The sequence below is a fragment of the Indicator indicator genome, chromosome 35 (assembly GCF_027791375.1).
Source record: "Indicator indicator isolate 239-I01 chromosome 35, UM_Iind_1.1, whole genome shotgun sequence".
NCBI lineage: Eukaryota > Metazoa > Chordata > Aves > Piciformes > Indicatoridae > Indicator > Indicator indicator.
Genome location: NC_072044.1, coordinates 5,251,603 through 5,278,344, shown reverse-complemented (window position 1 = coordinate 5,278,344; position 26,742 = coordinate 5,251,603). Strand labels below are relative to the sequence as shown.

The window sequence follows — 26,742 nt, the reverse complement described above, 5'->3', positions numbered from 1 at the left end:
TTCAATATCTGAAGAGGACCTACAGGAAGGCTGGGCAGGGACTGTTTCCAAGGGCTTTTAGTGATAGGATGAGGGGCAATGGTTTGAAACTGGAGCAGGGGAGATTTAGGTTGAACGTTTGGAAGAAGTTCTTTAGAGTGAGGGTGGGGAGACACTGGAACAGGTTGCCTAGAGATGTGCTTGAGGCCATCCCTGGAGACATTCAAGATCAGACTTGATGTGGCCTTGAGCAGCCTGATTTGGTTGGAGATGTCCCTGCTGACTGTAGTGGGTGGGACAAGATGACTTTTGAAGGTCCCTTCCAACCTAATGCAATCTGTGAATTGTTAATAAAGGAATAAAGAAAGAAAGGAAAAGCCACAAAGCCAGGGTAGGGCCATGTTGTATAGTCCTCTGTTCTACCATCTCAAAAAAAAAATCCAAAAATATGGGAGAGAAGGGGAGTAGCAGCAAGGAGCTCAGTGGTGCAATGGTTTCTGCACTGTCTGTCCATGATTCTTTCTCACTGGTGGAAAGCCACAAGCAGAGATCCAAGAGAGGTATTCAAAGCTGTATGGAAGATGTGATTAGGGATGTTGGGTTTTTCCCACAGGGAAGAGCTAAAGGCCATCAGAATTTTAAACCAAGGAATTTTTTTTTCTTTTTTATTTTCATCCAGTGTAAAATTCAGCTGTGGAACTAATGGCTTTAGGACATGGTTCGTGCCAGTAGCTTGGATATGTTCAGAAACTGCTGGGTGGGTGCAAATTTAACTCTGTAAGGGAAGACACAGACTGCCAGGCTCTCAGATGGTGAGGCAGGATTCCCTCTGTGGTACACAGGATGAGGAGAAGGCTTTGTTTGTTACAGAGTCAAGAGAAAATGAGACTTGGGGACAGGCTGGGAGAGTTGGGGCTGTTCAGCCTGCAGAAGAGAAGGCTCCAGCAGGGACTCCTCAGAGCAGCCTTCGAGGACCTGAAGGGGCTCCAGGAGAGCTGGGGAGGGACTTTGGCCAAGGGCTGGGAGTGCCAGGATGAGGGACAATGGCTTTGAGCTGGGAGAGGGGAGATGGAGACTGGAGAGGAGGAAGAAATTGTTGAGAGTGAGGGTGGGGAGAGACTGGCACAGGTTGCCCAGGGAGGCTGTGGATGTCCCCTGCCTGGAGGTGTTCAAGCTGGGCTGGATGAGGCCTTGAGCAAGCTGGGCTGGTGGGAGGTGTCCCTGCCCATGGCAGGGGGTTGGCACTGGATGATCTTGAAGGTCCCTTCCAACCCAACCCATTCTGTGGATTTGTTAATCTTCAGCTCCACAGCAGGGCTCACCCTGCACCTCCTGAACACAGCTCCTAAAGGCACTTCTGCAATGCAACTAAGAGCTTCCTGTGGTTTCTGCCCTCAGCTGTATGCCACAACCATATCCTAAACTTCCAAGACACAACCTTAGATAGCTTCAGCCAAACCAACCTGGACTCCTGCAGCCCCGAGGTGACTGTTGCCTTGGAGGGTGCAGAGTGGTGAGGCCAACACCACCTGAAGATGCAGCTTCTCAACAAGGGGCAAAGTCAGTATCTCACTTCTCAGCCCACCTGGCAAGGTGTCCCTGCCCATGGCAGGGGGTTGGAACTGGATGGCCTTCAAGGTCCTATCTAACCTAAACCATTCTATGAATCTGTGAATTAATAAGGCCAAAGAGCTTCTCAAAAGTTAAAGTAATAGTTGGAAAACTAAAATCCAGATTTTTAGGGGACTTTGGAGTTTTTTGAAGGCTAAGTAATGGCTAAGTGTGCAGTTCTGCTCTGTGTTGAATTGGCATTTTTATCAGATTTGGAGCTAATTTGCAGTGGCCTGAGGGTTGTATTTCATAGTGTCCCCTAAAGCAGAGGAAAGAATGTGTGTGTGCATGGAGTATCACCTTCCTAGTCCAGATGTTCATGGACTCGTAGAATGGTTTGGGTTGGAAGGGATCTTAAAGGTCATCCAGTTCCAACCCCCTGCCATGGGCAGGGACACCTCCCACCAGCCCAGCTTGCTCAAGGCCTCATCCAGCCTGGCCTTGAACACCTCCAGGGAGGGGACAGCCACATCCTCCCTGGGCAACCTGTGCCAGGCTCTCCCCACCCTCACTCTCAACAATTTCTTCCTCATCTCCAGTCTCCATCTCCCCTCTCCCAGCTCAAAGCCATTGTCTCTCATCCTGGCACTCCCAGCCCTTGTCCGAAGTCCCTCCCCAGCTCTCCTGGAATCCCTTCAGGTCCTGGAGGCTGCTCTAAGCTCTCCCTGGAGCCTTATCTTCTCCAGGCTTTCAGCCCAACTCTCCCAGCCTGTCCCCATAGGGGAGGTTCTCCAGCCTCTGGTCATCCTCATGGCCTCTTCTGGACCTTCCCCAGCTTTCTATGTTCCTCTTATGCTGGGGACCCCAGAACTGGAGGCAATGCTGCAGGTGGGGTCTGAGCAGAGCAGAGGGGCAGAATCCCCTCCCTGTGCTGCTTGTGATACAGCTCAAGTCTTTGAGACTTTTTCTCCTGGCTCACAGTAGCCTCTTCTAACACAGCTGACTGAGCACAGCGTCCAGGGGCTGCTGCAAAGGATGGATTTCATTGCTCTTTCTTGGCTTGCCCTGGCTTTGCTTTTCTTCCTTGGGTGCCTGACAAACAGAATTTGACCTTCTGAGCCCTGAATGTTTTGTCTCTGCAAGTGCTGTCTCTGGCATTGCTCTGACCCAGCATCCCTCATGCTGCAGAAGAGAAGTGGGAGATTTGTCTCTCTTGTGAGACACTTCAGGACTCTGCCAATCTGTGTGCCAGTAGGGCCAAGGTTTAAACTTCAGAGCATGCTGCAGGAGTTATTTTTGATCCCTTATTAATAGCTGCTGTAGAAGGAGTCCTCTTCTTATGGACAAATATTGTCTGATTTTGAGCACTGCCCCTGTCCTAAGGCTCCAGCTCAGGCCCCCAGGTCCATTCTTGTCCATTTCTTTTAGGTGCTGTTAATCTTGAAGGAAATTGTTGGACGCTGCAGAAAGTGCAGAAGGAACAAAGAATTGATTGTGGGCATTGGGAGGGAGGCCATGTGCTGACAGGATGCCCAGCTTCCTGCACATTGTGCTAGGGACTTCAAAATTCAAGCCCTGTCCAGAGCAAGAACTGCTGCCTCAGGGGAAACAGAGCACTGGAGTGGAATCTGAGCCCAGGGCTGGCTTCAGAAGTCCAATGCTGTCTGCTCAGAGTCCTGCAGATTTGGAGATACCCATTTGTGACAGTGCTACCAGCTCCTGGTTTAGTAGTAGTAGTAGTATTTTAAATTATTAATTGTGAATTATTATGAATGGTGAATTACATTATTATTAGTTTTACATATTTTAAATTACTCTTATGAGACCTCACCTCCAATCCTGCCTCCAGGTCTGGTGGCCCCAGTGTAAGAAGGGCACAGAACTCTTGGAGCAAGTCCAGAGGAGGGCACAAAGATGATTCAAAGGCTGGAGCAGCTCTGCTGTGAGGCCAGGCTGAGGGAGCTGGGGGTGTGCAGCCTGGAGAGGAGAAGGCTCTGGGGGGACCTCAGAGCTGCCTGCCAGGACCTGAAGGGATCCTCCAGGAAGGATCTCTAGAGAGACTTTTCCTGAGGTTGTCTAGAAGCAGGACAAGGGGGAATGGTCTGAACCTGAGTGGGAGAGCAGGGTTAGAGTGGAGCTGAGGAAGAATTTCTTTAATGTGAGGGTGGTGAGACTCTGGAACTGGCTGTCCAGGATGTCTGTGGATGCCTCTTCTCTGGAGGTGTTCAAGGCCAGCCTGGATGAAGCCTTGAGCAGCTGAGTGCAGTTGAGAGGCCCATGGCAGGAGGGTTTGGAGTAGGTGATCTCTGAGGTCCCTTCAAATCTGAGCCATTCTGTGATCCTGAAGTGGAGATCTCTTCAGCCCAAGAATAATGCTCCCCAGGGCCTTACTGACAGCAGTTGTCTGTGATGTGCTCCAGGAGAGATCTGTGTTCTTCCAGCACCACCCCACTGAGTCATTCAGCTCAGCCTCAATTACCCAGCAGGGACAGTGCTGAGAGGCTGGTAGAGCAGGCTGAGAAGTGCTGCTGTAAATCATTAGAGCTACAACAACGTTTAGTAAATGTTGGTTGGGAGGATGAGGAGGGCTCCCAGCAAGCTGCTGCGCCCTGCAGCCTGGGAGCTGGCTGAGACCTGGCAGGAGCAGAGCTGCCCCCAGCCCAGTGAGACTCACAGCATGGGGCTGGGGCAGCACAGCCAGTGGGCATCCAGGCAGTGACCCAGGCTGCTGCTGGAGCCTCTTTGTACTTAGTTAGCCTGTAGACATCTCAGCCCAAGGGCAGGAACTGCCCCATTTCACTTGGTGGTAAGAAGGTTTGTCAGGAGCCCCCCGAGTGGGCTCTGCTCCCTGCAGCTCTGCACAGGCCATGCTTTGGTTTCATCTCCCACTGTGAAGCAGGATCTGGGGGGGGGGAGGGTTGTTGAAGAGGAGGAGCAGAGCTGGGATTTGCTAGGCTGTGCTGGTGAGCCCTTCAGAGGGGTGTTACAGAGCTGGGCTTTGCTAGGCTGTGCTGGTGAGCCCTTCAGAGAAGTGTAACAGAGCTGGGCTTTGCTAGGCTGTGCTGGTGAGCCCTTCAGAGGAGTGTTACACAGAGCTGGGCTTTGTTAGGCTGTGCTGGTGAGCCCTTCAGAGGGGTGTTACACAGAGCTGGGCTTTGCTAGGCTGTGCTGGTGAGCCCTTCAGAGGGGTGTTACACAGAGCTGGGCTTTGTTAGGCTGTGCTGGTGAGCCCTTCAGAGGGGTGTTACACAGAGCTGGGCTTTGTTAGGCTGTGCTGGTGAGCCCTTCAGAGGGGTGTTACACAGAGCTGGGCTTTGTTAGGCTGTGCTGGTGAGCCCTTCAGAGGGGTGTTACACAGAGCTGGGCTTTGTTAGGCTGTGCTGGTGAGCCCTTCAGAGGGGTGTTACACAGAGCTGGGCTTTGTTAGGCTGTGCTGGTGAGCCCTTCAGAGGGGTGTTACACAGAGCTGGGCTTTGTTAGGCTGTGCTGGTAAGCCCTTCAGAGGGGTGTTACACAGAGCTGGGCTTTGCTAGGCTGTGCTGGTGAGCCCTTCAGAGGGGTGTTACACAGAGCTGGGCTTTGTTAGGCTGTGCTGGTGAGCCCTTCAGAGGGGTGTTACACAGAGCTGGGCTTTGTTAGGCTGTGCTGGTGAGCCCTTCAGAGGAGTGTTACACAGAGCTGGGCTTTGTTAGGCTGTGCTGGTGAGCCCTTCAGAGGGGTGTTACACAGAGCTGGGCTTTGTTAGGCTGTGCTGGTGAGCCCTTCAGAGGGGTGTTGGCACAGCCCAAGGCTGTGCAGCCTGTGCTGGATCCTCTGGCCTCAGTCCCTGCAGGCCCTGGTGCTGTGGGCCAAGGTGCCAGCAGAGTGTGGAGGGAGCCTCTTGTTTTCCCAGAGCCTTTTCCAACTCCCTTCTTATCCCTTCGTATCTTGCTGAACAGAAGTAGCCTAAGGAGCATCCTGTGTTTGCCTGTGAAAGGTCTGAACCCTGCTGGGATGCCACACAGGTTCTGCAAATGGAGGAGTGGTTTGGGTTTGGGTTTTCTTTTCCTTCCTCCAAGTTAAACTTGGCCTCATTCTTGTGATGGCTGAGACCCTGCCAGGCTGTGCAGCCATTCAGCCAGGCCTGGCCAGGCTGAGCTCTGGGCAAAGGGAACCTCAGGAAGTTCAACAAGGGCAAGTGCAGGATCCTGCATCTGGGGGAGGAGCAGCCCCATGCACCAGCACAGATTAGGAGCTGACCTAATGGAAAGCAGCTCCACAGAGAAGAACTTCAGTGTCCTAGTGGAGAAGTCATCCATGGGACAGCAAGGTGTCCTTGTGGGCCAGTGGTCTCCTGTGGGGCATTAAGAAGATCGTGACCAGCAGGTTAAGGGAGGCTCATCTCCACCTATGCTCTGCCCTGCTGAGACCACACCTGGAGTACTGGGGCCAGTTCTGGGCTCCCCAGTTCAAGAGGAACAGGGAACTACTGGAGGGAGTCCAGTGGAGGCTACAAGGGTGCTGAAGGGACTCATCTGTGTGATGAGGAAAGGCTGAGAGCCCTGGGGCTGTTCAGTCTGGAGAAGAGAAGGTTGAGAGGATCTGATCAATGTCTACAAACACCTGAAGGGTGGCTGTCAGGGGGATGGGGACAGGCTCTTTGCAGTGATACTCAGTGACAGGACAAGGGGCAGTGGACACAGACTGGGACCCACAAGTTCCACCTCAGCATGAGGAGAAACTTCTTTGGTGTGAGGCTGCTGGAGGCCTGGAGCAGGCTGCCCAGAGTGGTTGTGGAGTCTCCTCTGGAGACTTTTGAGACCCATCTGGAGCCTGTGTACCCTGCCCTGGGTAGATCTCCTTTGGGAGGGAGATTGGACTCAATCTCTGGAGGTCCCTTCCAACTCCTACCATTCTATGATTCTTTGTCTACCACATCTCTTAGTTGTGGAGACCAAGATTCCTCATGGTTCTGCAAAGCTGCTGCCCCATTCCACAGGAACCTAATGGTATTTGCTGGTTTGTTCTGTTCCATTCCATGAAATTTCTAGAAGTTGCTTTGATTTCTGAGCTGGGAGCTGATATTTTCCTCCAGCTATTTGTTCTAATCCTAAGAGCTCTTTTCCTGAATGACAGCAATAAGCACAGAGCCTTTCATTTTGTTCTGTGATGTTCAGTGTATTTTTTGCCTCTGATTCACTCTGCAGTTATCTGCATTGAGTTTCACCTCCCATTTTACCACCAGTTGCTCTGTGTTGTAAGAATCATCTTCAAGTTTTGTACTTTTCTTTACCCTCTTGAATAGTTTCATCAGCAAACTTTATTGTGAGACCCCCACCTGCAGCACTGCCTCCAGTTCTGGGGCTCACTGCACAAGAAGGACCTGGAGCTGCTGGAGAGGGGCCAGAGGAGGCCATGAAGATGATCAGAGGCTGGAGAACCTCCCTTGTGGGGGCAGGCTGGGAGAGTTGGGGCTGTTCAGGCTGGAGAAGATAAGGCTTCAGGGAGACCTTAGAGCAGCCTTGCAGGACCTGAAGGGGCTCCAGGAGAGCTGGGGAGGGACTTTGGCCAAGGGCTGGGAGTGCCAGGATGAGGGACAATGGCTTTGAGCTGGGAAGAGGGGAGAATGAGAGTGGAGAGGAAGAAGAAATAATTGAGAGTGAGGGTGGGGAGACACTGGCACAGGTTGCCCAGGGAGGCTGTGGATGTCCCCTGCCTGGAGGTGTTCAAGGCCAGGCTGGATGAGGCCCTGAGCAAGCTGTGCTGGTGGGAGGTGTCCCTACCCATGGCAGGGGGTTGGAGCTGGATGACCTTTAAGGTCCCTTCCAACCCAACCCAAAACCATTCCAAGAACCTGTAATGGTCTTTGCTTCTCTTCCCTTTTCAACAGAAATGGAGTGATCCCCTCAGAAGTGAGGCTCTCATGGCTCTAGCAGCTGGGACTTGTCAACAGTCTCTGTCCTCCTAAGTATCTCCTGTTCAGCACCCAGGCCATGCTGCTTTGTTTCTGAGGGTTGTCTGTGCCAGCAACCCCCCAGGCAGGCAGATGCTCAGGTGACACTGTGCTATGAACCTGGAGATCACCACCTTCTAGCTGCACTTGCTGGAGGTCACCTGCAAGCCTGGCCAGGCTGCCTGCTGCTGGAAGTGGCAGTTGCAGAGGTGGAGATCTTGCTGTGGCCATCAATCTTCCTTTGCTGTGCACAGTCACTGCTCCAGCCCTGCTTTGGCACCTGCTCCCCAGGGCTGTGACTGAACTCCCCAGTGGGAGCTCACCAGGCTGCCAGTATCTGACCCACACAGGGCATGGAATGGGGTTTGTGTTATGCTTATCACAGAATGCCTTAGATTGGAAGGGACCTTGGACATATCTGCTCCATCCCCCTGCCATGGGCAGGGACACCTCACACTCAGCTGCTCAAGGCCTCATCCAGCCTGGCCTTGAACACCTCCAGGGAGGAGGTAGCAACAGCCTCCCTGGGCAACCCATTCCAGAGTTTCATCACCCTCACACTGAAGAACTTCTTCCTCAGCTCCAGTCTAACCCTGCTCTGCCTCAGCTTCAAACCATTCCCCTTTGTCCTGTCTCTGGACACCCTCAGGAAAAGTCTCTCTGCAGCCTTTCTGTAGGATCCCTTCAGGTACTGCAGCTCTAAGGTCCCCCTGAGTCTTCTGTTCTCCAGGGTGAAGACCCCCAGCTTCCTCAGCCTGGCCTCACAGCAGAGCTGCTCCAGCCCTTGGATCATCTCTGGCCTCACTCCAGCAGCTCTGTGTCCCTTTAATGCTGGGGTCACCAGACCTGGAGGCAGTATTGGAGGTGAGGTCTCACTTGGGGTCTTTCCCTATTCAAACTCTCCAGGTTTGCAGCAGGTCTGTACTTCTTGGCTTGTGGGGATGACAGTTCTTGGGTAGGCTGAAGATGTCATTAATGTCCCTGGGAAAGCTGACACCCTGCCTGTGTCCATCTCTCAGCAGCAGGGGATCTGGTGTCCTGCTGGGTGCATGGCAGCACCCCTGAGGCGCTTGGTCGCTGTGCAGGGCTCCAGCAGGGATCTGTCATCCGAGCAGCACTTGTCCCTCTGCAGGGAACAGAGCACTGCCTCTCAGGACCCCCTTTGCCCCCAGCCCTCCTTTTCCATGGGCAGCACCAGAAAGGAGCCCCTGAGCTCTGTTTAGGCTGCTGGTGGCAGTGTGAGGGTGATGTGCTCCCAAGCTATCAGTGGCTTCTGTCACTGGTGGCCATGTTGAGATCTGCTGCAGGTTGTTTCCCACAGGGTTAAAACCCCTCAGAACAACAAAGACACCTGCTAGGGACTGAGCAGCCCCAACAGTTCAAAGGAGGTTCTCCTCTCCCCTTTACTCTGCTCTGTTGAGGCCACATCTGGAGTATTGAGTCCAGTTCTGGGCTCCCCACTTCAGGAGGGACAGAGAACTGGAGACAGTCCACTGGAGGTTGCAAGGATGCTGAAGGGGCAGCAACATCGCTCAGAGGAAAGGCCGAGAGCCCTGGGGCTGTTTGGTCTGGGGAAGAGAAGGCTGAGAGGAGGTCTTATCAATGTTCAGAAGTATCTGTAGGGTGGGGATCAAAAGGGGCCAGGCTCTGCTCAGTGGTGCCCAGGGACAGGACAAGAGGCAATGGACACAAACTGCAAGCCAGGAGGTTCCACCTCAGCATGAGGAGAAACTTCTTTGGTGTGTGGCTGCTGGAGCCCTGGAGCAGGCTGCCCAGAGAGGTTGTGGAGTCTCCTCTGGAGACTTCCAAGCCCCACCTGGATGTGTTTTTGTGTGCCCTGCCCTGGGTGGCCCTGCTCTGGCAGGGGGTTGGACTGGAGGATCTCTGAGGTCCCTTCCAACCCCTAACATTCTGTGATCTAGAGAGCATTGAGCCACCTGACCCTGTGACTGTGAAGAAGAGAATGATATTTTTTTTATTTTTTTTTCCCCACAGTGAGAATGCAGAGGTGGATTTGATGCATCTCTGCTTTGCTTTTTATAACTCAGCTTTTTTTGTTCTGGCCACAAAGATGAGCTTCAGGTCTGGAGACAGAAGCTGATGTGGCTACAAGACCAAGATGTGGATGGAAACAAAGGGCCTGAAGCTCTGCTTCTGGATCAGCTGTCTGTGAATCCACCAAAGGGATCTCCTCTCTTTTCATTTGTGGTCATGTTGAGATGTTTCTGCATTGTGCCAGTTTTCATCATCTTCACCCTCAGTGCTAACTGGGCACTGGTGGTGGAGGAGCTCATGGTGTTTTCCCTACATGAGCTTTGGTGCCAGGTGGAGCTGGTTGCTCTGCAGGCCCTGCAGTGGCTTTGTTGCTTTCTCTGTTGAAGAGCCCTGGTCTGTAAGCACTGTGAGGTGTCTGGGTGTCACCAAAGTGTCACCAGGGTGTCCAGGTGCTGCTGTGGCAGTCCTGCCCTTCCTGCTGCTCTTGCGATGTGCTTTCCATACTAGTGAAGTGCTTGTCAGGTCTCACCATGAGCCAGTTCAGCTCCTGGATCTCTGCAGTGGGTACCAAATGAGTACCAGAGCCCTGGCTGAGCTGCCTCAGGCTCTGCTGGCATGGGGCAGGACAAAGGCAGCCTGGCCTCAGCCAGAGCCTGCTGCAGGGTGCTGCCATGGGAGGGACCAAGGAAAGCCTGAAGTGTCCAGGGGAGATTTCTGTCTGAGAATCAGAGGTAGGTGGCACAAAGCTGTAGTTTGCCAAGTCAGAGCTCAAGTCATGTGCAGCTCTTTTCCCATGTCCCTGACCAGTTAGGAGGGGTCCTGGAGAGACTCTTCCCATAGAGCACTGTTTGCAGGACACAGCGTGGCCCTGCCTTGCCCTACCCCATCCTGCCCTGCTGGCAGGCATGGTGTGACTGGGGTGACCTTGCCAGGTGGGCTGAGAAGTGAGATACTGACTTTGCCCCTTGTTGAGAAGCTGCATCTTCAGGTGGTGTTGGCCTCACCACTCTGCACCCTCCAAGGCAACAGTCACCTCGGGGCTGCAGGAGTCCAGGTTGGTTTGGCTGAAGCTATCTAAGGTTGTGTCTTGGAAGTTTAGGATATGGTTGTGGCATACAGCTGAGGGCAGAAACCACAGGAAGCTCTTAGTTGCATTGCAGAAGTGCCTTTAGGAGCTGTGTTCAGGAGGTGCAGGGTGAGCCCTGCTGTGGAGCTGAAGATTCACAAATCCACAGAATGGGTTGGGTTGGAAGGGACCTTCAAGACCATCCAGTTCCAACCCCCTGCCATGGGCAGGGACACCTCCCACCAGCCCAGCTTGCTCAAGGCCTCATCCAGCCTGGCCTTGAACACCTCCAGGCAGGGGACATCCACAGCCTCCCTGGGCAACCTGTGCCAGTCTCTCCCCACACTCACTCTCAACAATTTCTTCCTCCTCTCCAGTCTCCGTGTCCCCTCTCCCAGCTCAAAGCCATTGTCCCTCATCCTGGCACTCCCAGCCCTTGGCCAAAGTCCCTCTCCAGCTCTCCTGGAGCTCCTTCAGGTCCTGGAAGGCTGCTCTGAGGTCTCCCTGGAGCCTTCTCTTCTCCAGACTGAACAGCCCCAACTCTCCCAGCCTGTCCCCCAAGAGGAGATTCCCCAACCCTCTGATCATCTTCATGGCCTCCTCTGGCCCCTCTCCAGCAGCTCCAGGTCCTTCTTGTGCTGGGGGCCCCAGAGCTGGAGGCAGTGCTGCAGGTGGGGTCTGAGCAGAGCAGAGCAGAGGGGCAGAATCCCCTCCCTGTGCTGCTCTCTCCCTGCTCTGGATGCAGCTCAGCACTCAGCTGCCCGCTGGGCTGCCAGCACCCTTAAGAACCTGGGGGGTTGTCAGCAGAACATTTCTTTGCTGAGCAAACCTGCAGTAGCTAAATTTCCATTTTCTGCAGAGGAATGAAATTCTTGTGAGCTTTCTAATTGTGCAAGGTGGAAGTTATTTCAGGCAGGAACTACGTTTTCAGTAATTTAAGGGCAGGATTTTCTCTATACTGTCTTGATCCAGTGCCAGAGAGGGTTGGCTGAGGGGGAGAGAAACGACATCCTCAGTGGTCAGAATGAGTGAAGTGGTGAGACTTGAAAAGCCACCACTGCTCTGCACCATTAGGAACCTGGCAGTGGCTGCTTTTCAGTGACAGAAAGACTTTATTTTTAGTCTTGGCAGTTGATCAACTCCTGGCCTCATTTCAAGCTCTTCTCAGATGGTACAAAGTATTAGCCTCTGACTGTTGTTGGAATAATGGATATTAAAAATCATGTTGGAATTAGGAGGATGAAGATGATGAAAGGGAAAGGAGTAAAATGCTAATCTAGATTGGATTGTGAAGTCAGTCCCACATGGCCTGGCTCTTTAGAGCTCTGTGTTCTGCTCTGGCAATGCAGATGGCAAACCCAAGTGCATTGACTGTGGTGGAAGAGCTGCAGGGAACTGGAAATCCCTGTGCTGGGTCCTGTTTGGAGGAGAGGAGAGTTCAGTGTAGCTTGCTGGGCATGTGGGAGCACAACTAACAAAAGGCTGGAGGCTTGGATCCCCGTGCTGAGATCCCTGTTCCTGTGGTCCATGCTGACCTTCCTGCAGCTCACAGCACCCCAGTGTTGTTGGGGGCTGGAAGGGATCTCTGGAGATCCAACCCCCCTCCTCCAGCAGGGCACAGCAGCTTCCTGAGGATCACAATGGCCAGGGGGGGTTGGAAGCTCTCCACAGAAGGAGACTCCACAACCTCTCTCTGGACAGCCTGCTCCAGGCCTCCAGCAGCCTCACACCAAAGAACTTCCCCTCCTGTCACAGCTTTGCCAAAATGCTGTTTGATGAGAAATGCTAGAGAGGGGCAGACAGGTGCCAGTGCTGTGTGCCCATGGCCCTGGCAGAAGTCAGAGCAGGGGGATTTAGCTTTACTCCCATTCCTCTCCATGACTGCAGTGTCAGGGAGGGTGAGTGTCCTGCTGCCCTGTTTTTTTTCTTTGAGGTGGTGACTGCTGTGGATGCCACAGAAACAGAGTTGAAGCCCTGGCATGCTGGGGGTGTGTGCTGAGAGCAGATCACAGCCAGGGGTGGGGGGAAGAGTGGTGCCTTGGCATTCACTGGCAGTGCCATGGCTGCACAGCTGCTCTCTACAGCTCCCTGAGAGGAGGTTGGAGCCAGGTGGGGGTTGGGCTCTGCTCCCCAGTCCCAGGTGATAGAAGGAGATGAAATGGCCTGAAATTGTGCCAGGGGAGGGTTAGGTTGGAGAGGAGGAAAAATTTGTTTGCTGGAGGAGTGTTCAGGGATTGGAAGAGGCTGCCCAGGGAGGTGTTGGAGTCCCCATGGCTGGAGGTGTTGAAGCAAGGTGTGGCCATGGCACTTGGGGCCATGGTTTGGTGGCCATGGTGGGGTTGGGTTGGTGCAGGACTGGATGAGCTCAGAGGGCTTTGCCAACCTTAATGATGCTATGATTCTAGAGCAGGGCTCCTATTAATGATGAAGGATCTCTCAGACATTGAGCGAAGCCTCCTCTGGGGTGGGGCAGGGAACATTTCCATCCATGGCAGTGCCTCCATGTCCCCAGTGCATGCATGGAGTGTGTGGGGAGAGATTTTCAAGCCCTGGCTTCTGTTCAGAGCTCTTCAGCTGAGGTTTGGTGCTGTTGGGAGAACACCAGGGTCAGGAAATAACGATGCCTCTGCACGTATCCCTCTCTTCCCTTGTGCTCTGCTGGGCTTTTTGTTGTGCTAATCAGTGCAAGAGATTTGCTGCTGGTTCCTTTTGATGACTGCCATGGGTAGTGCTGAGTACTTGGAGTTGGTGTGGGGGGGTCCAGTGGAACAATCTGCCATAGTCCGTATCTCTTTAGCTGCTTGCCTGGGGAGTGTGACTCAACTGCTGTGAATAAATGAAGCAACGCAGCTAATTAATCAGATGAGAAAATGAATAATAGCCTTTACATCTCATTTCCATCCCTTTCCCCCTGCTCTTTAAACCAGAGTTTAACTCTTTCTGCTGGTTCTAGTGTGGTTGTGGCAGAATTAGATGTGAATGAGGATGCACCTGGGTTGGGGCAATTCCTGATACCCATCCAGCTTGGGGGTGATGAGATCCAGAGCAGCCCTGCAGAGAAGGACTTGGGGGTGCTGGTGGGGGAGAAGCTGGGCAGGAGCCAGCAATGGGCACTGGCAGCACAGAAGGCCAAGGGCAGCCTGGGCTGCATCCAAAGCAGCTTGGCCAGAGCTGGAGAGAGAGGATCCTGCCCTCTGCTCTGCTCTGGGGAGACCTCACCTGCAGGGCTGGGGCCAGCTGTGGGACCCCAACACAAGAACATGGAGCTGATGGAAAGGGTCCAGAGAGGCCATAAAGATCATCAGAGGGCTGGAGAACCTCCCATATGGGGATAGGCTGAGGGAGCTGGGGCTGTTCAGCCTGGAGAAGAGAAGGCTCCAGGGAGACCTTAGAGCAGCCTGCCAGGACCTGAAGGGGGCTACAAGAAGGCTGCAGAGGGACTGTTTGCAGAGGCCTGCAGGATGAGGAGCAATGGTTTGAGATTAGAGCAGAGCAGATTTAGATTGGATGTGAGGAACAAGTTCTGCACCAGGAGGCTGCTGGAACACTGCAACAGGTTGTACAGGGAGGGAGTTGAGGCCCTATCCCTGGAGATATTCCAGGTCAGGCTCACAAGGCTCTGAGCAACCTGAGCTAGTGGAGGATGTCCCTGCTGAGTGCAGGGGGTTGGACTGGGTGACCTTTGGAGGTCCCTTCCCACCCAAAGCATTCCACGATTCTATGGTTTTAAAGCATGAGGCTTTAAAAGCTGTGTTGGTGGTACTGAAGTGCTGCTGCAGCCATAAGGACACCCTGAAGCAGGGCTGGGAAGGGCGGAGGTGCAGAAGCAGCCCCAGGTCTGTGCAGGGGGGCAGTGAGAGCTGGTTGTGTGAGCACTGGAGGCTTGGGGGCTGCATCACGCGGGTCTGGAATTCTGGGCAGTGCTGGTCCTGACAAATGCCCCTCAAGAGCAGAGCTGTGATCCTGGGACACAATGGCAAGGTCATACCTTGCAGTGCTGACAGTCAGTAGTGGTGACAGTTGCAAGGCTATTTTGGGAGTGCTTTTCTCTTTGTTTTCTGGGAACTCCTCTCTCCCTGTGCCCAGATTTAACCCTGATGCTGTCCAGCTGTCCCTGGGCTTGCTGGTGGGGTGCTGGCAGCTTTGCACCCTGTGTTGACATCACAGCCCTGCTGTGTGATCCACTGCCCTCATCTCCTGGCTAACTGATCCAGAGACTTGGGATTCATGACAGGAGAGCAGCAGAGAAGTGACTTGTCCTTGAATGCCTTTGACCTGTGTTTAACCTGTGTGTTGTGACAGCACAGCTTCATTGGCCTGAGAGTTGTTGCAGCCCAGTGTATTGATGCTGAATCACAGAATTGTTTGGGTTGGCAAAGCCCTCTGAGCTCATGGAGTCCAACCACCAACCCAAGCCCACCATGGCCACCAAACCATGGCCCCAAGTGCCATGGCCACACCTTGCTTGGACACCTCCAGCCATGGGGACTCCACCACCTCCCTGGGCAGCCTCTTCCAATCCCTGAACACTCTTGCAGCAAAGAAAGTTTTCCTTTTCTCCAACTTAACCCTCCCCTGGCACAATTTCAGGACATTGCCTCTCCTTCTGTCCTTTGATACTAGGGAGCAGAGCCCAACCCCCACCTGGCTCCAGCCTCCTCTCAGGAGCTGTAGAGAGCAATGAGGTCTCCCTCAGCCTCCTCTTCTCCACACTCAACACTCCCAGCTCCCTCAGCTGCTCCTCCCCAGCCCTGTTCTCCAGACCCTTCCCCAGCTCTGTTGCCCTTCTCTGAACCTGCTCCAGCCCTCAATGTCCTTCTGGGAGTGAGGGGCCCAGAACTGACTCCAGTATTGAGGGTGTAGTGCTGGTGCTGGTACCAGTGCTGTGCTCTGGTGTGCAGTGACTCTGTAACCATTTCTAAAACTCCTCAGGAGGTTCCAGCTGCACTAACACAGCATGGGGCTGCTGTCAGGAATCCATCCAGGGTCAGCTTAAGGAGCAGCCTGGTAAATCTTGGCTCCTGGAGGTTTCTCAGGTTATTTCTGGTAGGTCATTGACAGTGGGATTCATCTCATCCTCTTGTAAATGGGTTTGTGCTGCTCTGCAGGCAGTGGGGAAGGGTAATCCCACAGTGGGGGTGCTGGGATCCATCCCACTGACCTTAGGCAGCCCCCCTGGCTTTACACTTCACTTGTGCTGCTTTACACTTGGAAACTGAGTGACACAAACCTCATGCAAGGCAAGGTGTGGGGCAGGAGGCACCCTGGCAGCTTGGCCTTAAACCTGCTGAAGCTGTTGTGGGGGCCTTCTGCTGAATTCCAGACTGCATTTGAGAGCACACAGAGAATGTTCTGCTTCCAGCTGGCTGCTGTTTGTGGCCTGTATCCTCTGCTGTAACTCCCTGGCTCTGCATTCAGCCCACAGAAAACCTTTGGATCACTGCAAGTGTGCAGAGGGTCTGGCTGATGTTAGCACAAACAGGTCCCCTGGTAGTGTTGGGACAGGCTGTGCTTGCTTGGTGTGGTCAAACCTCACTTTCACCACCCCAGATCTAATGCAGAAGCTTTAACAGCTCCTGTGTGGGGTGCCCTCTGCCAGCCAGCTGAGTCTAGGTCAAGTTTATACCAAGAGAATGTGGTCTGGGAGGAAGAAACTAGAGGCTTGGGCAAATAAAGCATCTGAGCCATGGAGGTGAGTCAGTTCTGGCTCAGAATGGCTGGAGGCACATGGTGTCCATTTGTCCTGCCTCACCAGCCTGGAGTTCCCTGGATCTGCAGGGCACAGATGAGTGCCTCTGGCTGTGCAGCAGCAGATGTGAGCAGGGGGGAGGGCATAGCCACAGCCTGCAAAGCTGCTCAGAACTCACTGTGGGCCCTTTCACAGCATGTAGGGGATGGAAGGGACCTCTGGAGATCATCTTCCACTGCCTGAAGGGGCCTGCAAGAAAGCCAGGAAGGGACTTCTGACAGGGGTCTGCAGTGACAGGATGAGAAGGGCAATGGATTTGAGTTGGGAGAGGGAAGATTGAGACTGGAGGTGAGGAAGAAATTGTTGAGAGTGAGGGTGGGGAGAGCCTGGCACAGGTTGCCCAGGGAGGCTGTGGCTGTCCCCTCCCTGGAGGTGTTCAAGGCCAGGCTGGATGAGCAAGCTGGGCTGGTGGGAGGTGTCCCAGCCCATGGAGGGGGATGGAACTTGGATGAACTCTTCCAACCCAAACCACTCTCGAGTTCTATGAACCTCTGATGAGTGACAGAGCAGAGCCTCCAACCTCCTCGGGGGGGGCTGGGTGTGTAAAGAGTTTTGCAGATGGTACCAAAAGCGGATTTCTGGATGGGAGGAGAATCTGGTTAAGGAATAGCAGGGATTTCATGAGCAACCTAATTTAGCAGCAGCATTTGGCTGTCAGCCAAGAGGTACCATGCTCCTGGGATGGCCACTGGAGTGGTGAGGAAGAGGGGAAGCATGGCCTGTGCTGGCCTGCCCCCTCCAGCGCTGGGTGAAGCAAGCCCGGCGGGTCTGAGGAGCAAGGTTAATGTTGGACTTGTGTGGGACAGGGGAGCTGCCAGGAATGATTTGTGTGTGGGAACCAAGAGGAGGCTGCCCACAGACCTGACATGGTGGATTAGGAGATTTTGACTCTTTTACAGTAGCAGTCACCCAGCTGGGGTCTGTCCCAAGCCTGATGTGCTCATGGCAGAGGCACACACACCAAGCCTGCAGCTCCTTCTCTTTCTCTTCTTGCACTGGAGCTGCAAAGTGCTCAGCAAGCCACTTCCCAGCATGTACTCTGGTTGACAGCAGCTGAACATCAGCCAGCAGTGTGCCCAGGGGCCAAGAAGGGCACCAGCACCCTGGCGTGGATCAGCAATGGTGTGGCCAGCAGGGGTAGGGCAGGGATTGTGCCCTGTGCTGGGCAGTGGTGAGGCCACAGCTTGGGAGTAGGGCTGTGGTGAGTAGGTCGAGAGAGGTTCTCCTTCCTCTCTGCCCTGCTGAGGCCACAGCTGGAACATTGTGTCCAGCTCTGGGCCCCTCAGGTCAAAAAGGACCTCAGGAAAGTCCTGAGGCTTGAGAGAGTCCAGCCCAGAGCCACAGAGCTGCTGCAGGCAGTGGAACATCTCCTGTGAGCACAGCTGAGGGAGCTGGGGCTTGGAGCTTGGAGCAGAGCAGCCTGAGGGCTGCCCTCAGTGCTGGGGATAAAGATGTGCAGGGCTGGAGCCAGGCTCTGCTCAGGGATGGCCAAGGACAGCACAAGGGGCACTGGGGGCAAGCTGGAGCACAGGAGGTGCCATGGGAACAGGAGGGAAAACTTTGTCCCTGTGAGGGTGGCAGAGCCTGGAGCAGGCTGCCCAGAGAGGTTGTGGAGTCTCCTGCTCTGGAGATATTCAAAACCTTTCCAACCCCTAACATTGTTTGATCTTTCTCAGCCCTTTTAAGTATCGAAAGGCCACCAGAAGGTGTCCCTGGAGCCTTCTCTTCTCCAGGCTGAACAACCCCAACTCTCAGTCTTTCTTCAGAAGTTGTTCCATCTCTTTTATTATTTCTGTGTCTCTTCTCTGGACCTGCTCCAACCCAGTCATGTCTGTCTTGGGCTGAGGACTCCAGAGCTGGACACAGTTTTCCAGGTGAAGGTTTCAGCAGAGCAGATGAGGAGAAAATCACCATGGGGAGGAGTCTGAGGAAGTTGTGGAGAAAACAAGAGCCTGGGTATGGGTACTTGAGCCAGCACTGCTGGTGTGCAGCTCTGGCCACACTTCTGTCTCATTCTGGACTTGTTGCCAGCCCCCTTGCCCCATGGGGAGGTGGAAAGAGTTTGGTTTTTCTCACTCAGCTGATCCCAAGCACTTTCTGAGGCATTTGTCAGGTGCTTTAGTCCTCTCCTCACTGCTGTCCTGTGTGTCTCCATCACACCATGGGAATGTGACACCAGGCCCAGGCTGGGCTTTTGCTAAGTGTGCCCCACCCCAGCCCCAGCAAGTCAGCAGTATTACAGTGTTTGCGCCCTGTTGGAGCTCTATTCTTGGTCCTCTGAACCCTTCAGTCTCAGCTTATCTGGCTGCTTCTACTCCCTGATCTCCTGTCTGTGTCCCATGGGGGATGCCCAAAGCCTTGGCAGGCAGTAGGAGCTGTTGGGTTGCTGATCCTCAGCAGGAGCTCTTGTGGGTGCTGCGTGCTCTGGGGAAGCAGCAAACCCCCCCAGTGCTGCTAGGATGGAGAGGTTTCCTTCAGGGTGAAGCTCAGGCTTTGGCTGGCTGTGGAAGGAGCCTTGCCAGAGCAGCAGAGCTCTGCAGAGTTGCTCTGGGGTCCCCCCTTTTTGTGGCTGGGATGTAAACCTCATGTCCCAAGGGTGGCTGCTGGCCAAAGCCTGGGCAGTGCCTGTCCTGGCTGCAAAGGGCTACACCTGTCAGCAGAGAGGGGGAAACTCAGCTGCCCTAGCTGCAAATTTTAGAAACTGAGCACTTCCTCCCTATGGAAAAACTGCTAAGTGCTGGTGCCCTGCCAGGAGCTGCAGGGGCACCACAAGCTGTGCATGGAGGCTTGCCCAGCGATGCCCAGGATGGAAATGGGATGAGCCAACTTTCTCTGAGTGCCTGCTGGGGAGTTCTGGGCACTGAGTGCAGCTTGCATCAAAGGCTGCTAAAGCTGTAATACATTAGTGCCCTTCCAGAAGCACTTGGAGCCAGGCAGCTGCCAAGAGCAATACAAGGATGGCAGGAGATGAGCCTCCTGAAGATCTCTGCTGAGAGACAGGCAGGGCCCAGCACTGCCAGCCCAGCACCGTGCCCTGAGGGCTGCATGAGATCCTGTACAGAGTGAGAACACAAAGGAATTAAAAATGTAGAGGTAAAATGCTGTGCTTTAAGTGTCATCTAATGGCTCCAAGAGCAGTGTGGAGGAGAAGGCCTTGGGGGTGTCAGCTGCTGACAAACTCCCCAGGAGCCAGCAGTGGTCCCTGGCAGCCCAGAGCCAGCTGAGTGCTGAGCTGCATCCAGAGCAGGGAGAGCAGCAGCACAGGGAGGGGATTCTGCCCCTGCTCTGCTCTGCTCAGACCCCACCTGCAGCACTGCCTCCAGCTCTGGGGCCCCCAGCACAGGAAGGACCTGGAGCTGCTGGAGAGGGGCCAGAGGAGGTCACAGAGATCATCAGAGGCTGGAGAACCTCTGCTGTGGGGACAGGCTGGGAGAGTTGGGGCTGTTCAGGCTGGAGAAGAGAAGGCTCCAGGGAGAGTTCAGAGCAGCCTTGCAGCACCTGAAGGGGCTCCAGGAGAGCTGGGGAGGGACTTTGGTCAAAGGCTGGGAGTGCCAGGATGAGGGACAATGGCTTTGAGCTGGGAGAGGGGAGAGTGAGAGTGGAGAGGAAGAAGAAATTTTTGAGAGTGAGGGTGGGGAGAGACTGGCACAGGTTGCCCAGGGAGGCTGTGGATGTCCCCTCCCTGGAGGTGTTCAAGGCCAGGTTGGATGAAGCCCTGAGCAAGCTGGGCTGGGGGAAGGTGTCCCTGCCCATGGCAGGGGGTTGGCACTGGATGATGTCTAAGGTCCCTTCCAGCCCAACCCATTCTGTGCTTGGTGTGAAACCCAGAGGCTGGGGTTAGCAAGGCCTGCAGTGCCCAGCAGGCTGCCTGCCCATTCAGGAGTTCTTCTCTCTACAAAGCAGACCTTAAGGGCAGTTCTCACATTCAGTACCTACTCCCCAACGAGGCAGGGCTCCTCCTCAGCCAGATCTTTGACTTTCTTTACTCCCTTTTGGGGTGGTAGGGGCAGGTGTCAGCTCTGTCATGTTGCTGCCCCAAGCAGTTCCTCTTACACTGCTCCCCAGGAACGCTGCAGCAAATCGAAGAGGAGAGCTGAGCATAGCCAGGGATCCTCTCAGGTTACTAGACTTAGCCACTCTCCTAAATTTAAGGCTGCAGGATTAATAGTATTTAAAGGACACATCTACCCTCCTTTTACTTCCTCTTTGTCCTCTTCCCCTGCCTCTGCTGACCTCAGGTAACCCATTTTGGAGAGCCAAGGAGCTGGACTTTACCCACTGGCTGTTTCAGATGGGGTGTTGTGCGGTGCTTAATTGTGGCAGATACACCCCAAAAACCATGCAGCAGAGGTGGTCTGGAGAGACAGCAGCAGGCAGGGCTCTCAGAAGCTTTAGGTGGGCAAGGAAGTGCCCTGAGTGCTGCTGCACAGTGAGAACAGCACAGAAAGCGCTGCTCATGTTGAAGGGACCTCAGAGATCAGATACTCCAACCCCCCCTGCCATCAGCAGGGGCATCTCTCAACTCCACTTGGATGCTCAAGACTTTATCCAACCTGGCCTTGAATGCCTCCAGGGAGACCTTAGAGCAGCTTTCCAGTACCTGAAGGGCTCCAGGAGAGCAGGGGAGAGACTTTGGCCAAGGGCTGGGAGTGCCAGGAGGAGGGACAATGGCTTTGAGCTGGGAGAGGGGAGAGTGAGACTGGAGAGGAGGAAGAAATTGTTGAGAGTGAGGGTGGGGAGAGACTGGCACAGGTTGCCCAGGGAGGCTGTGGATGTCCCCTCCATGGAGGTGCTCAGCGCCAGGCTGGATGAGGCCCTGAGCAAGCTGTGCTGGTGGGAGGTGTCCCTGCCCGTGGCAGGGGGTTGGCACTGGATGATCTTTGAGGTCCCTTCCAACCCAAACCATTCCATGAGTCAATGAATCCTGGGCAATAGAATTAGTATGATGCAACACCACAAAAATGCCAGAAATTGTTCATTTTGAGGTAGGGGGCAGCCCAGCAGCCCCCCCTGGCACTGCTGCTGCAGCCTCAGGTGCTTGCTGCCACCGCTGCTGTTCTCAGCTCCCTGCTGGTTTTCATGCCCCTGGGGCACTGCTAACACCACAAACATTTGCCAGCCTGTGTCCCATTGCTTCATCACACAACCCCAGCAGCACTTTCTCGTGGTCTGTGGGTGCAGGATTTGTCACTGCTCTACTCAGCAGCTCCTCCAGCTTTGCTCTGGACCTTCTCTTGGGGGCAGATGTCCACAGCCAGGGCGCAGTGCCTCAGGGGCTCCAGTGAGTGCCTGCTGCTGTCAGTGCCCCTGGAGCTTTGGCACTTTGCTTTATCTCTTCCCAAGCCAGGAGAGTCAGATTACTGCAGCTTTCCCTGTTGGAACAGGTGGGGGATGATCCCATTATCCCTGCTGTTCCTAGCAGGCATTCCATGGGAAGCAGGCAGGATGGGGACGAGCAGAGCAATGAGGGCAGTGAGGGGAAGAAGAGGACTTGGGGGAGTAGGGGAGGGGGAGGTGTTGTGCATCTAGGGAGATACTGAATGGGAGAGTCCAACATAGCTGCACCTTGACTCCTGGGATCAGTTTTGAGCCTCTCAGGTCCAGAGAAGGGCAACAGGGCTGGGGAAGAGTCCGGAGAACAGGGCTGGGGAGGGGCAGCTGAGGGAGCTGGGGGTGTTGAGCCTGGAGAAGAGGAGGCTGAGGGAGACCTCATTGCTCTCTGCAGCTCCTGAGAGGAGGGTGGAGCCAGGTGGGGGTTGGGCTCTGCTCCCCAGTCTCAGGTGGTAGAAGGAGAGGAAATGTCCTGAAATTGTGCCAGGGGAGGGTTAGGTTGGAAAGGAGGAAAAATTTCTTTGCTGGAGGACTGTTCAGGGATTGGAAGAGGCTGCCCAGGGAGGTGGTGGAGTCCCCATGGCTGGAGGTGTCCAAGCAAGGTGTGGCCATGGCACTTGGGGCCATGGTGGGGTTGGGTTGGTGCAGGACTGGATGACCTCAGAGGGCTTTGCCAACCCAAACAATTTCATGACTCTATGATCCAGTGGCTCAAGCAAGAGCTGCTGTTTTCTCTTGGCTGATTCTCAGCAGGTGCAGAGGCAGTGTGTGCATCTGGGTGGGTTAAGTGACCAAAAATGTCAGTGGGGGAAGTGTTGGTTAAAGACAATTCCCTTATTTTCACTACTTGTCAGAAGGGAAGTGCTGGTCACTGGTGCTTGTTTTAGGTGAAGGATCATCTGGAAGTCACCTGACTGCCACAACTGATAGATGTGCCCAGAGCAAGGGAGTGCTAGGATTTGGGAGGGATTTCATAGAATCACAGAAAGGTTTGGGCTGGAAGGGACATTAGAGAGCATCCAACTGCAACCCCCTGCCATGGGCAGGGACACCTCCCACCAGCCCAGCTTGCTCAAGGCCTCATCCAGCCTGGCCCTGAACACCTCCAGGGAGGGGACAGCCACAGCCTCCCTGGGCAACCTGTGCCAGTGTCTCCCCAGCCTCACTCTCAATTATTTCTTCCTCAGCACCAGCCTCAATCTCCCCTCTCCCAGCTCAAAGCCATTGTCCCTCATCCTGGCACTCCCAGCCCTTGGCCAAAGTCCCTCCCCAACTGTCCTGGAGCCCTTCAGGTCCTGCAAGGCTGCTCCAAGGTCTGTCTGGAGCCTTCTATTCTCCAGCCTGAACAGCCCCAACTCTCCCAGCCTGTCCCCACAGGGGAGGATCTCCAGGCCTCTGATCATCTTCTGGACCTTCTCCAGCAGCTCCAGGTCCTTCTTGTGCTGGGAGCCCCAGAGCTGGAGGCAGTGCTGCAGGTGGGGTCAGAGCAGAGCAGAGGGCAGAATCCCCTCCCTGTGCTGCTGCTCTCCTGCTCTGGATGCAGCTCAGCACACAGCTGCCTGCTGGAGGCTTTCAAGCCCCATCTGGATGTGTTCTGTGTGCCCTGCCCTGGGTGCCCCTGCTCTGGCAGGGGGGTTGGACTGGATGATCTCCAGAGGTCCCTTTCAACTCCTGCCATTCCATGGTTCTGTGGCTGGCCTTGCTTGAAGGACTCTGATGCTGTACCTGAGGCCAACAGAACTCTACCATTTCAGAGCATCCCTGCTCCAATGTGGAGGGGGGAAGGAATCAGACCCATTGGTGACATGTGGAGCTTGAGCAAATTTAGAGGTTGTCCACTAGGGAACTCTCTTTGTGTTCCCATTATCTTTGGAAAGTTGGGCAATTAACTTTAGTTCCCAGTTCATGCTCCCTGAAGCTTTCAGGTGAGGGAAGTTCAGCCAGCAGGCTGCACGTGGAGGCTGTACACTTGATTTAACACCAACTCCTCTTCTTTTTTCTTCTTCCTTTTCAATCCTTCCCTCCCCTGCATGTCCTCCCTCTCTCCCTCCTCTCTCAGGCCTGTATAGATGAGAACCTGGACATGGTGAAGTTCCTTGTAGAAAATGGAGCCAATGTGAACCAGCAGGATAATGAGGGCTGGACCCCTCTCCACGCAGTGGCATCGTGTGGCTACCTCAACATAGCAGAGTGAGTGAGTTTGGGGCTCCTCTGGGGGCTTCTGACACTTTTCACATGTCCTTCTTGGAGCAGTCTCACAGGAGATTGATGCTGAGACTGGTGCAGTGTCCTGGGCAGCAGTGCTCAAGGGGCTGATGAATCCCTGCTGCTGCTGCTGAATCCTTGATTTGCAGGGGATAAGATGGAGCCTGCAACTGTTTGCCTTTTGCTGGTCCCATAACAGTGACTTCTGGTCCTTCTCCCTAGTCTCAGGTGATAGAAGAGGAAATTACCTGAAATTGTGCCAGGGGAGGGTTAGGTTAGAGATTAGGAAAACTTTCTTTGCTGCAAGAGTGGTCAGGGATTGGAAGAGGCTGCCCAGGGAGGTGGTGGAGTCCCCATGGCTGGAGGTGTTGAAGAGAGGCTTTGGAGTCACACGAATGCCACCAGCATCTTTTCCTTCACATTCAGATCCACTGTTTCTGACATGCTGAGAAAGATGGAGCAGTGGATAGAAGTGACTGCTTGGTACTTACCTCACTGACTGTTAGAGCCTTGTCTTGACCCCACAGTCACAGAATATCTCTGGTTGGAAGGGACCTCCAAGCTCATCCAGCCCAACCCTGACCCAGCACTGCAGGCTCAGCACCAAACCATGGCCCTAAGCACCAGGTCCATGCTGCTGGAACACCCCCAGGGATGGTGACTGCAGCACTGCCCTGGGCAGCCTCTTCTAGTGGCTGAGAACCTTCCAGTGCAGAAATATTTCCTAACACCCAGCCTGAGCCTCCCCTGGTACAGCTTGGAATCATTTCCTCTGCTCCTATTGCTTGCCACCAAGGAGCAGAGGCTGTCCCTTCCTTGCTCCAACCTCCCTCTCAGGGAGCTGTAGAGAGCAATGAGTCCTCCCCTCAGCCTCCTCCAGACTGAACACCCCCAGCTCCCTCAGCTGCTCCTCCCCAGCCCTGTTCTCCAGACCCTTCCCCAGCTCCAGCCCTCAATGTCCTTCTTGGAGTGAGGGCCCCAGGAGTGACATCTGGAGAAGCTACAAAGATGTTAATTGTTGTTGATGGGAATGTTGGTGTATAAATACAGATATGGAATTGCTGCTGGCTTGGCTTAGCTTTTGTTCTGACTTCCTTTTTGCTCTGAAGGAGCCAAGTCTGTCAGATGAGTGCAGGAGCAGAGGTCTGTAAGTAACAGTAGAGGAACAAATCTCCAAGCCGCTGCCCAGGGCTCCTTGCATGGCCCAATGAACGTTTTTAGTTCAGGAAATCACTAAGAACAAAGCACTCATTGGGTAACTGAGCTTGAATGGGAAAGAGAATCCCTGGTTGTGCTGTGTGACCTCCTGTGAAGGTGCAGAGGAGCTCTGATGCCTTGGTTTGGGCCTCATTCCCTTAGGTACTTAATTAGTCATGGAGCCAACGTGGCTGCTGTGAACAGCGAAGGAGAAGTCCCCTCTGACATCGCAGAGGAAGCAGCCATGAAGGACCTGCTGCTGGAACAAGTGAAGAAACAAGGTAAATACTGGTGGGAGTCAACATGGCAGAGTCAGACCTCAAAGAACTGCTGTGGGAAATTCAGGGATGCCCAAGGACAGGCCAAGGGGCACTGGGGGCAAGCTGGAGCAGAGGAGGTGCCATGGGAAAACTTTGTCCCTGTGAGGGTGGCAGAGCCTGGAGCAGGCTGCCCAGAGAGGTTGTGGAGTCTCCTGCTCTGGAGGCTTTCCAAACCCACCTGGATGTGTTCCTGAGATCTTGCTCTGGCAGTGGGGAGTGGATTCAGTGGTCCTTTCCAGCCCCTAACAATCTGATTCTGTAGGTGAAGGGATCTGAGATCTGCCCCAAGAGGCAGCAGACAGCTTTTGCTTTGGTAGCACAAGAGTGGAGCAGCTGCAGAAGTTTGTGCTGTGCAGGCTCTGTGCTTAGCAGGGTTCTTCAAAGGCAGACAGCACAGCCCTGACAGCTGATTCATGAGATCTTGCTTTTAAAGTGAGACTCACTTCTGACCTCTGCTATCAGTGGAAGCTCTTCTGTCACCAAGACTCACAGAGTCACAGAATGGCTCAGGCTAGAAGTGACCAAAGTGGTCACTTATTCCAACCCCCTGCCATGGGCAGAGACACCTCTCAACTAGATTCAGCTGCTCAAGGCCTCATCCCACCTGGCTTGAAGATCTCCAGGGAGGAGGCAGCCACAGCCTCCCTGGGCAGCCTGTTCCAGAGTCTCACCACCTTCATACTGAAGAACTTCTTCTTCAGCTCCAGTCTAACCCTGCTCTGCCTCAGCTTCAAACCATTCCCTTTTGGCCTGTCTCTAGATACCCTCAGCAAAAGTCTCTCTGCAGCCTTTCTGTAGGATTCCTTCAGGTACTTCATCTCTAAGGTCCCCCTGGAGTCTTCTCCAGGCTGCACACCCCCAGCTGTCTCAGCCTGGCCTCACAGCAGAGCTGCTCCAGCCCTTGATAATTACAGAGGTGAGATTTAGAGCCCTGCCAAGAGTAAGGACTGGAAAATGAGTGTGCCTGGCCTGGAGTGACCTGCTTTATCCTGAGCCTCCCCCAGACTTCTTCTGCTGCCCATCTGCTCTGCCATTTCCCCTTGCTGTCTGAGGTGGGGCTGTCTGAGGTGGGGCTGTCTGAGGAGCAGCTCCCTGCTCTGTCCCTGCAGAAACATCACAGGCAGGAGAAACATCTTGGGCAGTGTAGCTGCTGTCAGAAATGCTTCAGCAGTGTCCAGTTCTCTTCATGCTCATGGAATGTATTTGTGGGGGGCTGGGGGCTGTGCATAGGTGTGAGGGGTTTGAACCCTGGCAGTGAGGTTCATCAGGGGTGGTTTTGAAGGCTGCGTTTATCCCAGCTGGGTGGGAAGTGAAGCACTGAGGCGAAGTGAGCTGACCCAGAACCAAGGTATGCACATGGACCACACATGGACTAAATATTGGAGGTGTTTAGCTTTGAGAACAGAAATCTCATGAG

General features: G+C 54.2%; 1 protein-coding gene across 4 annotated transcripts in view; it reads left to right on the top strand.

Moving 5' to 3' along the window:
* PPP1R12B (protein phosphatase 1 regulatory subunit 12B) overlaps window positions 1-26,742 on the top strand; it is a 166,040-nt gene that overhangs the window by 18,657 nt on the left and 120,641 nt on the right. For all 4 annotated transcript variants that reach the window (XM_054395993.1, XM_054395991.1, XM_054395992.1 and 1 more), the window contains exons 2-3: window positions 23,663-23,793; window positions 25,168-25,286. In XM_054395993.1, the coding sequence (XP_054251968.1) occupies window positions 23,663-23,793; window positions 25,168-25,286 (250 nt within the window). The remainder of the gene's footprint in view (window positions 1-23,662; window positions 23,794-25,167; window positions 25,287-26,742) is intronic.